This window comes from Myxocyprinus asiaticus, chromosome 44 (assembly GCF_019703515.2).
Source record: "Myxocyprinus asiaticus isolate MX2 ecotype Aquarium Trade chromosome 44, UBuf_Myxa_2, whole genome shotgun sequence".
Lineage (NCBI taxonomy): Eukaryota > Metazoa > Chordata > Actinopteri > Cypriniformes > Catostomidae > Myxocyprinus > Myxocyprinus asiaticus.
Window position 1 is genome coordinate 32,623,400 of NC_059387.1, and position 12,726 is coordinate 32,636,125.

A 12,726-nucleotide genomic window follows, 5' to 3' on the forward strand; every position below is an offset into this window, starting at 1 on the left:
CTAAAATTATCGAAAAAACGAAAATGTAAAAAGACAAAAATGTCCCTAAGGTCGCACAAGGGTTAAATCTTTTTTTTTTTTTTTTTTTTTTTTTTTAACAATAATCAAATGAACAACGACGAATGAGGACTTTTATTTTGGCACAATGAGACCCCGGAAATGGAGTCACATAATATTTGGTTTTCTGTCATCGCTGCATTTCGAAAATGCATTTATGTTTTATGAATATTACGGCTTTGTGTAATTAATTTAAGCAGCAAAATGACACATTTATTTCGACTAAATATAATCAAAACAATGAAAATATTAAAATATTATATATTTTTGTTATTTTGCTAATATTTGCATTTCACACGCATCACTTTCAAGAAACACGCAATCGCCACCAGCTGAGATCATCCTGTCATGTTTGTGTTTGTCAGATGACCAGACGGAAAGATAAAGAGAAATGTAGTTTGAAGTTTGAAAACCTCTGTATTTAAAGAGTTATGAAGTGTGTATATTTGAAATGTTGCCTGTTGTGTCTGGCAGCATTGGGTAAGTGTCTTATAACAGTTTTTGTGTTATTGGATGACTGGATCACGTGTTTTGTACAGTGCGTTGTGCATATTGAACTGAAAGTGAAGCTTCTTTATGGCTTTACATTTAGATTTTGTGTTGCCTTTGGGATATTAATAGTAGTTAATATTAAATGCAGTAATGTCCATATCTGCTTGTGCTGTTTTGAAATGTTCCAGTTGTGGTCTCATCGGGAGGGAAGATGAAGATTGTGGAGGAACCAAATACATATGGGTGATATTTCTATCAAACCCTCTGAGGTGTCAGTGATGAGATTTATTCTGTGCACAACAAATACTGAATGTTCCTGTTTCTACTTTTCTCTCATTGTTTTCAGGTTGAATAATCAGTTTGTGGCTCAAAGTAATCGACTGCAGGCGAAAATCAGCCCATCTCCAGTGTCTGGACCACCACATCTGCACAGACTGGCAGGGAAATGCTACAACTACATTGAGGCCACGTTAGTAACACATCTGTACATCCTCAAAAACTGTTGAAATGAAATATCATATGGGTTGTTTATAAGCTGAGTGGCCTAAATATATATATACACAAGAGTGTGTTTGCTTATATGAAAATCCTAACATCATTTACTCACCCTCATGCCATCCCAGATGTATATTATTTTTTCCTTCTGCTGGAGATTTTTAGAAGAATATCTTAGCTTTGTTTGGCAATTTAATGCAAGTGAACGGTGGCCAGAACTTTGAAGGTCCAAAAAGCACATAAAAGCAGCATAAAAGAAATCCATATGTCTCCAGTGGTTAAATTTGTCTTCAGAAGTGATATAAGTAATATATAAGTCCTTTTGTACTATAAACCTCCACCTTTGACCAGCTCCGACCAGTAGGTGGCGATATGCATGAAGCATCCAATTTGCCAAAAAGAATAAGAAGAAGAATGTGAAAGTGTAGATTTATTGTAAAAAAGGACATAAATATTGATCAGATTTTTACCCACACCTATCATATCGCTTCAGAAGGCATGGATTTAACCACTGGAGTCATATGGATTACTTTTATACTGCCTTTTCTGCAGCTGTAAAGTTTCGCCACCATTCCCTTGCATTGTATGGACCAACAGAGCTGAAATATTCTTCTAAAAGTCTTTGTGTTCTGTCGAAGAAAGAAACTCAAACACATCTGGGATGGCATGAGGGTGAATAAATAATGAGAGAAGTTTCGTTTTTGGGTGAACATTCTGTATATACCTTACTGTAACATGTACTGTTTATGTGTATGTCTATAAACCTCTTCGCTGTGTCTGTTGTCAGATATAAATACGTGTTCTGTCCGTTTCATAATGTGACCCAGCATGAGCAGACTTTCAGATGGAATGCCTACAGTGGAATATTGGGGTAATTGTTTTTTATGTACATTACTAGTATACATTCTTACCTTTGTTTGTATTTGTATCTTTTCGTTTTTAGTAATTATATTAAAAGACTGCATTTTTTTTTATCAATGTGTTCATTGATTGCGGTGTGGGTAGTATTTGGCAGGAATGGGAGATTCAGAATAACACATTCACCGGCATGTGGATGAGAGAGGGAGATTCATGTGGAAACAAGAACAGACAGACCAAGGTATTGTTTAGTTCATACATGATTGCATATATATTTTTGTAAGATTTGATTTGCAGTAAGTTGGTGTGTTTTGCAATAACATGCGTATTTGGAATGTAGCATCTGTTTGTATGTTTAAGATTATAGACTTTCCATTTTCTGGACGTAAATGATGACTTCTTCCTAAACTGATATACACCGATCAGCCACAATATTAAAACCACTTGCCTAATATTGTGTAGGTCCCCCTCATGCCGCTAAAACAGCACCAACCCGCGTCTCAGAATGCTATTCTGAGATGATATTCTTCTCACCACAACTGAACAGACCAGATATCTGAGTTACCCTAGACTTTGTCAGTTCGAACCAGTCTGGCCATTCTCTGTTGACCTCTCTCATCGACAAGGCATTTCTGTCCGCAGAACTGCCGCTCACTGGATGTTTTTTGTTTTTGGAGTAAATTCTAGAGACTGTTGTGTGTGAAAATCCCAGGAGATCAGCAGTTACAGAAATACTCAAACCAGCCCATCTGGCACCAACAGTGCATAAAATCATGCAGATACGGGTCAGGAGCTTCAGTTAATGTTCACATCAACCATTAGAATGGGGAACAAATTTATTCTCAGTGATTTGGAGTGTGGCATGATTGTTGGTGCCAGACGGGCTGGTTTGAGTATTTCTGTAACTGCTGATCTCCTGGGATTGTCACACACAACAGTCTCTAGAATTTACTCAGAATGGTGCCAAAAACAAAAAACATCCAGTGAGCGGCAGTTTTGTGGATGGAAACGCCTTGTTGATGAGAGAGGTCAATGGAGAATGGCCAGACTGTCAGTTCGAACCAAAGTCTACGGTAACTCAGATAACCACTCTGTACAATTGTGGTGAGAAGAACAGCATCTGAATGCTATTCTGAGATGCGGGTTGGTACTGTTTGGTGGCATGAGGTGGACCTACACAATATTAGGCAGGTGGTTTTAATGTTGTGGCTGATCGGTGTATGATGTAGGTGTTCAGCTTTTATGTCTTGTTGTATTTTAGGTGCTCCTGGTCTGTGGGAGTAGCAGTAAACTAGCAAGTGTTTCGGAACCACAGACATGTGTTTACTCACTGACATTTGAGACTCCACTTGTTTGCCACTCGCACTCCCTCTTGGGTGAGTTACTTGTAGAGATAGACCGATATATCGGTTTTACCGATTAATCAGTGTCGATAGTTGCTTTTTGGAATTATCGGTTATCTGCAAAAATCTATACCAGTAGTTTTTTCCCCCTCCGTGTTCCTCTGTGGCCAGGGAACAGTTCCAAATAGGTATAGCTGCAGGTCGGAGATCTCCAAATGGGGGCAGAATCTCCAAAATAGGGTGTGGTTTCTCCAGAATGGGACGGAGTTACTAAAAGGGTGTTGCGCCAACTCCAAAAATGGGCAACAGCTCCACAGACGGATAGGGTTTGGGAAAGGGTTAGGTAAGGGGCTCCCTATATCTTTGCTGGCGATTTGGAGCTCCCGCCCCTTTTTGGAGCTCTGTCTGCAGCTATACCCTTCTCAACAACTTGGCGAACAACTTGGTTCAACAGTATATCAGCGGCCTCTATAGGTGAAATAAAACACACAGTAGTTCACTGACTGACAGTATTCTTCCATATTTTTATCCTCACTTCAATGGAAATTTGGTTATTTTGATTAGATTAATCAGGTGTTTTAATTGAAGCGAGGGCAGGAAAAAAAATGCGACTATATGGAAACGTGCCAGTCAGCACATTGTGTCTCCAGCTTTATATCTTGTGAATAATAATAATAATAATAATAATAATAAAAAACCTTCACCTGGTGAAATATACGACATATATACAAAATCCTAAATCTGGTGAATATAGAGTCTATAAAAAGCTACATTTTTTAAATACTTAAATATAAAACATTGTAATGGAGCCAAGTCTTTGGCATTTCAAAATAAGAGTCCCGAACTAAGTAAGTGTGTTTCAGGCTTGTTCACAAAGATTTGCTCCAAATCGTAATTTATTTTTCTGGTTAATATTGGGATATTTTTTTTTTTATTCTTTAATGTGTCTATCCATTCAATATGTTTCATATCACATTGTACATTCTATTTTCATGCTTTTCAATTGACACAATTATTTATTACTTTTACTATTTTTATGTGTGCTATTATAAAAAATAAAAAAAATGAATTAAAAAATATTGTTGGGATTTTGGTTCCACAATAAACTCTATCCGGGAGTTTATTTATTTATTTCATAAATCAATTTTAAAAAATATCATCCAGTGAATCGGTTATTACCACTTTAGTTATCGGTATTTGCAAAATCCACTTTTGGTCGACCTCTAGTTACATGATATAATAATAAAATGTTCAGTAATTCAATAAGACCTTTTTAAAAGCTCAAGCTCACTTTACAATCTGTCATATCACAATCAACAAAAATCAAAAACAAAACATTAAAAAAAAAAATGTACAGGACAGAAACAAGAGGCTCTGGGTTCTTTTAGCCTAACTATTAACATATTGTATAATTCAATAAGTGGACTCAGTAAGTCTTGGTTTATGTGTGCATTTGCAGTGTATCCAGTTTTGAGTGAAAAGCTGCAGAAGGAATGGGATGAGATTGAGCAAGCTCGATATGAGGAGTTCATCACTGAACAGGTGACACATGCAGATGCACAGAAACACAATCCCACTCATGCATCTGTGAAAACAATAACAGGTGTTTGTGTGTGTGTATAGGGCTATAATAAGCTGCTGAAGGAGTTGTTCGAAGAGGCTGGCCTCCTGAGAATATCTCAACAGCAGAAAGTAGAGGAGAGCACGACATCACTCGCACATCAGAGTCTGGAGCAGTGTACACAGGTCAGAGATAGAAGAGCAAGACGTGTGCTGTGATCAGTGTATGCTTGGCTTTAGTTCAGAATTAAATATCCTGTTTGCTTGTGTGTTTATTTGAACAGGACATTAATAAGCAGAAAGCTGAGCTTGAACGGCTACGATCACTCCTCACACAGCATAACATCTCCTATGACACAACAGCAGGTGAGGCACACAAATACAGTACATTCTCTTGCACCCCCCCCCCATAACTATTTTCTAGCCTAGTGGCCACACGTAAAGGCCAAAAATAACCAAAACACTCTAGTAATCTAATAATTAGGGCTGTTGATTTAGTGCTTTAAGTTAGAGCAGTTCATTCAATGAAAAATAACACGTTAAAAAAAATGTGCACATTTTATACTATTCGAATACCAAAATCACTATTAAGTTATTCTACACGTGCAATAGAGATCTTCAACCCAACCCAAGTTTCTCAATGAGTCTTGACAAACTGTCGGGTTTTCCAGCTGGGTTTGGGGCAATTTTCGAGTATAGGGCGAATTAGGGGCTGTTCAAACATGCTTTTGTGTGCGTCTGCACTGTTTTTCTATATACTGTTAACATGCGCTGGACGGACGTCTTTGACTGTTGCGCTGAATCTCACTGTTTTTTCTTTGAAAAAATCCGCCAAATCTGACCCGACAGCTCAAAATACAAATAATTTTTGTTGGCTTACTGTGTTAAATCAGGGTTAAGGTAAGGACCTTGTTTTGAACCCTGTTTTTTTTTGTACTTAATCAGTAATGGCGTTTTGTTCATTTTTAACCAAAAAATCTTCCGTTGTGCAGCTTTAAATTGTACTTCAGTTTTGGTTATTATATCTGTTAAAGAAATAGCAATTGAAATGCATTGTTTGGGCCCTGTTGTTAATTATTTTTTAAATATTTTCATAATGTACCAAGTTCCCTGTATGATTTACAGCATTAGTTGAGAGAGACTTCCTTTCATACGTAAGCAAAATTGACATTATAACTGAAACATTCCCGATCAAATTGTATCTGAATTGAATCGTGAGCTTGTGAATCTGAATCAAATTAAAATGGGAAACTAGTGTCAATACCTCCCATAAAGAAATCTGATATATGACAATATATGCAAAACAGATATATGAAATACATGTTCATATAGGTTTTATTTTGTACATTTATCAGATTTCTGCCAGCCATATTATTATAATATAACTGCAGTCTAGTAATATCATGTGAAATTAAAAGCTTCTCCCCTTCTCAGACAGGACACAGGATCATGGTAATCCAGATCCCTCACCCCGCCAGGACAAGCACCTCCGTGGTGACACCGGCTTCATCGCTGATCTTAATTAAGATGTAGAGTTTCAGAAACCTTATTCCCAGGGATCACAATATGTATAACAGGCAGAACTATTCTGAACAATCATGAAAATAAATTACTGTGAAATAATGTTTTTAAGTTGACTTGATTAAGTTTTAATTGTATTGTGCAAAATAAAGGTTTTATGACAGTTTGCTTGAAATGTTTGTTTCGAAATGCAACTCATCCAATCCTCTAATTGTGCTTGAACCATCACAGACCTGTTCAGGTTTTGTTTTTCTCCTGAAACAGCCCATTATCACCTTAGTTAGAACCATCAAGGGCATCTGTACAAGTAAACAAACAGTCCCAGGGATCAGTGCTATATTAAGGATCCTGGAAACATCTTGGTTGTACACAATATGTTTCATAACCACTATAATTAGCTCTGTCAATGAGAATTTGGGTGATTCTCGTGAAACTCGTCAAGAAAATGTTCTGGTGCATTTTTACTCCAAAATCAAAAGAAACAAATATTATATTTTGCATATAGAAAATGAAGCCTAGTTTTGGGCCATTAAGATTTTTACAATGTGACGTTATTTTCATGACAGCTGTGCACACATTTTCCCTTTCAGTTCTCATTACTGCAAATGCCAAAGAAGATGCTCATTATGATATTCTCATTACCACAATGTGAAAAAATGCTATATTAAATGATAAAAGTATTTATATATCATAATAGTACTTCCTTGGTACTGCCTTTTATTTTCACAGATTTTAATACCAACAAAAAAGACAAAGAACGAAATGTTTTTCATTAATTTTGTTCTCCGCAGAAACTGTATATTTCAGTATTTTTGTTTAATTATTTTATTTTAATTATTTGTTTTAATTACAGATCTGCTTCACAGTCAAAACAAGGCAGCATCAAATCTGATGCATCATATCTGACAATAATTCAGTGAAGACTAGGAAACAACTGAGAAATGTACATTTTACCTATATTTTGTCCTTGTATCTGGATTAATCATGCATGTATATGCCAGAAAGGTCTTCAGCATGTCACAGAAGGCTACATCTTCAACCTGCAACTAGGCAAAGAAATGTGCAATGCAGCAGGTTCCTTCAGGATTAAAGCACATGCTTTTCATATTTAACTAAAAAGAGTGAAGCCCCATTTTTTGGGCAATAATTTAGTGTTGTAAACCATTTCGATTTTGGTTTCATGAAAAAAATTATAAGAATGAAATTAACTGATTATTACCCAGTTACAAGCATTTAAAAATAATGTTTTCACTCCGGAACAACTGAAAGGGACTTTGTTCCAATTTTCAGTTACTTTCTGCAAAGAATTCCGTTCGTTTTGGGCTTTCGTTTTTGTTTCTTGAACCAGCTTTAGTTCCTGAAAATAACAATAGTACAACAGAAACTTTTATATTGTAATTTAGTAAAAAAACTGTTACGGCAATAAGAAGCATCATTGAAAACAACAAGAATATACGTACATACAGTATATATACACCGATTACAAAATTAAAACCACCTGCCTGGGGGCCTGGGTAGCTCAGCAAGTAAAGACAATGATTACCACACCTGGAGTCGCGAGTTCGAATCCTGTTCTTAGGACTCCAGCCAGGACTCCTAAGCAACCAATTCACCCGGTTGCTATAGGGTGGGTAGAGTGGTGAACCTCCTCGTGTATCGTGTGGTTCTCGCTCTCGATGGGGCGCTTGGTGAGTTGTACGCGGATGCCGTGGAGAATAGCGTGAAGCCTCCACACGCGCTAGGTCTCTGCTATAATGCGCTCAACAAGCCACGTAATAAGATGCACATTGGGAAGAAGGGCTGGTTTGAGTAGTTCTGTAACTGCTGATCTCCTGGGATTTTCACATACAACAGTCTCTAGAATTTACTCCAAAAACAAAAAACATCCAGTGAGCGGCAGTTCTGTGGATGGAAATGCTTTGTTGATGAGAGAGGTCAACAGAGAATGGCCAGACTGGTTTGAACTGATAAAGTCTATAGTAACTCAGATAACCACTCTGTACAATTGTGGTGAGAAGAATATCATCTCTGAGATGCCAGTTTGTGCTGTTTTGGCAGCACAAGGGGGGCCTACACAATATTAGGCAGGTGGTTTTAATGTTGTGGCTGATCGGTATATATATATATAGGCCTATATATATTAATTTTGCAGGATAACTTTGAGACTTAAATTTATTGGCGTGACCTGATCGGAACCATAAACAGCACACATTTTTATTTTTATATATAATGTAGGCACATAAAAACCACAGTGATAACAACAGTATCATATTTGAACAAAACATTTATCTTACTACGAAAATGCAGCGAAAATGCCACGTTGATTAATCGGTTTGTCATTTTCTTGAACCGTCAGAACGAACCGATGCATAAAATGAATCGAACGCAGTGGATCTAGAGAACCGATTTGTAATAATCTTTCTGAACCGTTAGATGGCAGCATCTTAAACCTCATTGTTTCTGTCTTGTGCACTCTGTCTGCAGTGTGCATCTTGGCCAATGCACCCTGATTAGAGCTACTTGAATATACAGCTGCCATTTAAACAAAATACCCTCCCAACACTCTCTCATTCCCCCCTTTCTCACTCTTCACCTTGACCAACAGCAGAATAAACAGCCCCATCCAGCACAGCAACAACCAGCAAATTACATCACAGAGCAGATCAGACGAGACCCTCAAGCAATCAGCTCACTGAAGCATTGAAGCAGCAGTATTCATTCTAGGCTGTAAACAAGTGGCAATAACTTGGGATGTACCGTCTGCCGAGATCTCAAACAGCTTGTTAAGCCACAACAAGCAGAGGAGGAGACCTTGAGGGAGTTCACAGCTAAAAATGACCAGACCACGGAAAAGAAAATCCAATTAAATAGAAACACAGAGCAGTGCCCACCTGAGAGCAAATGTATTTATTTATTTATTTGGGATTTTCTCCTCTTTTCTCCCCAATTTGAAATGGCCAATTCCCAATGCGCTCTAAGTCCTCATGGTGGCATTGTGACTCGCCTCAATCCGGGTGGCGGAGGACGAATCTCAGTTGCCTCTGCGTCTGAAACAGTCAATCCGCGCATCTCATCACGTGGTTTGTTGAGCACGTTAACATGGAGACGTAGAGCTTGTGGAGGGTTCACGCTATTCTCCGGGGCGTCCACGCACAACTCACCATGTGCCCCACTGAGAGCAAGAACCACATTATAGTGACCATGAGGAGGTTACCCCATGTGACCCAACCCTCCCTAGCAACCGGGCTAATTTGGTTGCTTAGGAGACCTGGCTGGAGTCATTCAGCACCCCTGGATTCAAACTTGCGACTCCAGGGTTGGTAGTCAGCATCAATACTCGCTGAGCTACACAGGCCCCCGCAAATGTATGTTTTAATTTTTTAAGAACAAATTAGTGGTGTTACCCCATGAAAAACTCGCAGACACGATGTTAGGGTGTTGTGGGTTGTTGCTATGCAGTTGCTAAGGTGTTCTGTGTGGTTCCTATGGCATTACTAGGTGGTTGCTTAATGGCCCAAGACAAAAAAAAAAAAAAAAAGCCCTCAAATCTCTCTAATTTAAGTCAATATTTCTCAAACTGATTGAGTCTGAGGGAGAAATTACATTTGATTTGTCGTGTGCTATCAAAAATGTATATAATTTTAATGGTAAAAGAATTAAAAAATGTTACAGTAAAAAAAAGGTAAATTGGTTAACAGGTAGTTATCGTAACATATCGGTAAAAAATGATCATATACAGTATATATAAGACAATACATGTAAGTTTACAGTAAAATATCATAAAAAGTGTGATTTTACCATAGAATTAATGGTAAAAATGTATGTTATGTTTAACAAGAAAATACATGTACTTTTTACTGTAAACTATTATTAAATATATGGTGAAAAACAACCCAAAAGTTCATCATATTTTATGGGAGTTTTTATGTTTCTTCTTGTTTTTGATATTTTGTTTAAAAATTATTTTTAATGTCTCTACATGTGTATTAATTATTGTCCCTGGAAGGGCCACTTTTGATGAACTTTAAGTCATCATGTGGACTTCTGTAGTTACTGCGGTGATTAACAATACATTTTAAAGTGAAAGCAGATGTTTATAGTTCCAGAAGGTTAATATATCAAGTTCATATCATTTAATAATATAAACGGTAGTGAACTGTAAAATATACAGGCATCAGAATTACATCATGTAAAGCCTGAAACATGGTCACCGTATTTTTTTAACGGTAAATTTCTGGCAACCACCGGTAAAACATTATTTTACCATAATTTAATGGAATTTTTTTACAGTACCCTGATAGCACACGTACATCACTCAGATGTCAATTTCATGTTTGTGTTTACGTCATGAAGATGTATTTTTTTAGGTTGTTTGCTCATCTGCGCTACGACTATAAGGCATTTCCTCTCTGATGTCAATAAGACATTCAGCAGATGTCTTTGAGATGTTTATGATTTGAGTTGTTTGTAAATCTGATCTTTTAAAGATGTTTAGCTGATGTTAATTAGAATGCGATGTTTTCCAGATGTAACGCTTTTAAACAGACATCTTGGAGATATACATGTGCTATCTGGGATTGGAAGCTGACCTCCATGATGATTATTTTAAGTCCCACCTGATCTGCAAAACTACAGTCAGAAGAGAGAGAGAGAGACCTTATTTCAAAACTCAAGAGAGAGACAACTCCTGCCTGCAGGACATCCTTCCTCACAATGACGCACTAGAATCAGTCACATAGTGCAACCAGTTTAAGCCATTTCTATCACAGTTGAATGCATTAGATCAACAGTCACTTAAGAATGGCAGGTGACTCAGAGTTGACCTCCCTGGTTCACCAAAAACTGAAAAGTATGTCATTTATTTATTCACCCTATGTTGTTCCAAACCTGTATGCTGTTATTTCCATACAACAATATAGCCAGTAGCTGTTTAAACAAATTTCCCTGCTTTGACTGAGTAAATGAGGTAAACATCAGAAGATGACAAACGCTTGAAGAACACAGAAAGGTCAGTGCTGAAGCTCTTATCATCTACCGGCTTTGTGAAGGACCTGGCAGCCATGACAGATGCATTTGGTGAACTTCAGGGCCTATCATGTGGGTTGTTATGCTTTTCCTCTAATTAAATCTAAAAAGCAAACTTGACAACGGCATTCAGCATGAAATCCGTGAATCTGGTAATTATAACAAGATTAAAGTTCAAGGTTGTCATCATATTCATTTTAGAACATCACTGATGAATCAAAAAGACAATAAAGGTGTTGGTGTCATAATTGATAATGGCTATGTTTGGAAAAGCATGCTAACATAGTAATCTTACTAGTTCTGAAGCATGCAGTAGGCCTAGCCCCCTGGAAAAAAAAGGTCTAACCTATCCCTTAGGCTGAGGATAGGTACACTAGGCAAGGCAAGTTTATGTAGCCAAAGTGTTTGACATAAAGACAATACAATATACATTAAAAAAAATAATTTTTGTTTGTTTTTTAATTCAGATTAAGTCATTCATAAAAAATCTATTTAAACATTTTTACATTCAGAAAAAGGAAAAGAATACGAATAAAATGCTACAGTGCAATCAGTGAGTGCAGCACAGTGATCAGCATCAGTTAAACAGATGTGTTTTCAGTCTGGACTTGAACTATATTGTTGGAGCACATCTGACCTCTTCTGGGAGCTGGTTCCAGCTGCAGGTGGCATAATAACTAAACGCTGTTTCACCTTGTTTTGACTGAACCCTCTGTATTTTTAACTGACTTGTTCCTAATGATCTGAGAGGTCTGTTAGGTTTATATTCAACAAGCATATCTGAAATGTATTTAGGTCCTGGGCCATTGAGTGATTTATAAACCAATAAAGGTACCTTCAAATCAATTCTAAATGTAACTGGAAGCCAGTATAAAGACCTGAGGACTGGAATAATATACTGGTTCAGGTGACAATCCTTGCAGCTGCGAAATGGTCTTTTTGGGAAGGCCGGTGAGGAGTCACCTCTACTGCTAATGTATGCTATTGCTAGCATAAAACAGTAATGTGACTCAAAGCTATTATGTAAAACTGTAAAACTAATGTTAAGGTCACATATAAAATCACTTTGTGGCGACTTAATTGGGTCATTTTAAAATAACTCTATTCCACTATGTTTAAATTATGTGAACAAATGATGCTTTCTGACAAAGAATTAATGAGCTAAACCAATAGGGAAAAAATATGTTGATGCAACTTAATTGATTCATGTAAATCATGTAAATTCAAGGCATTTTTTCAGTGTTTCCTGTGCACAGAATTGTCATTAAATTGTACTTTTAATAAGATTAATGTAACCATTGTTGTACAGAACCTTATATCTCACATTGCTATTTCAAGTTTTATTCTATCAGTGATTGAATAATTAGTAATTGTG

General features: G+C 37.0%; 1 protein-coding gene across 1 annotated transcript; it reads left to right on the forward strand.

The window, feature by feature from the left end:
- Positions 1-232: 232 nt before the first annotated feature.
- LOC127434612 (N-acetylglucosamine-1-phosphotransferase subunit gamma-like) lies at positions 233-6,492 on the forward strand. Its single transcript, XM_051687454.1, has 10 exons — positions 233-537; positions 738-792; positions 896-1,018; positions 1,832-1,915; positions 2,050-2,143; positions 3,164-3,278; positions 4,705-4,787; positions 4,869-4,991; positions 5,090-5,171; positions 6,240-6,492. The coding sequence occupies exons 1-10, from the start codon at positions 489-491 to the stop codon at positions 6,329-6,331; spliced, it is 900 nt and encodes a 299-aa protein (XP_051543414.1). The 5' UTR covers positions 233-488; the 3' UTR covers positions 6,332-6,492.
- The last annotated feature ends 6,234 nt before the right edge of the window (positions 6,493-12,726 follow it).

Excerpts from the sequence above, each read along its gene's own strand:
- LOC127434612 (XM_051687454.1), top strand. The coding sequence starts at position 489 with ATGAAGTGTGTATATTTGAAATGTTGCCTGTTGTGTCTGGCAGCATTG. Across the intron at positions 538-737 it reads GTTGTGTCTGGCAGCATTGG|TTGTGGTCTCATCGGGAGGG; the intron begins GTAAGTGTCTTA and ends GAAATGTTCCAG. Across the intron at positions 3,279-4,704 it reads CCACTCGCACTCCCTCTTGG|TGTATCCAGTTTTGAGTGAA; the intron begins GTGAGTTACTTG and ends GTGCATTTGCAG.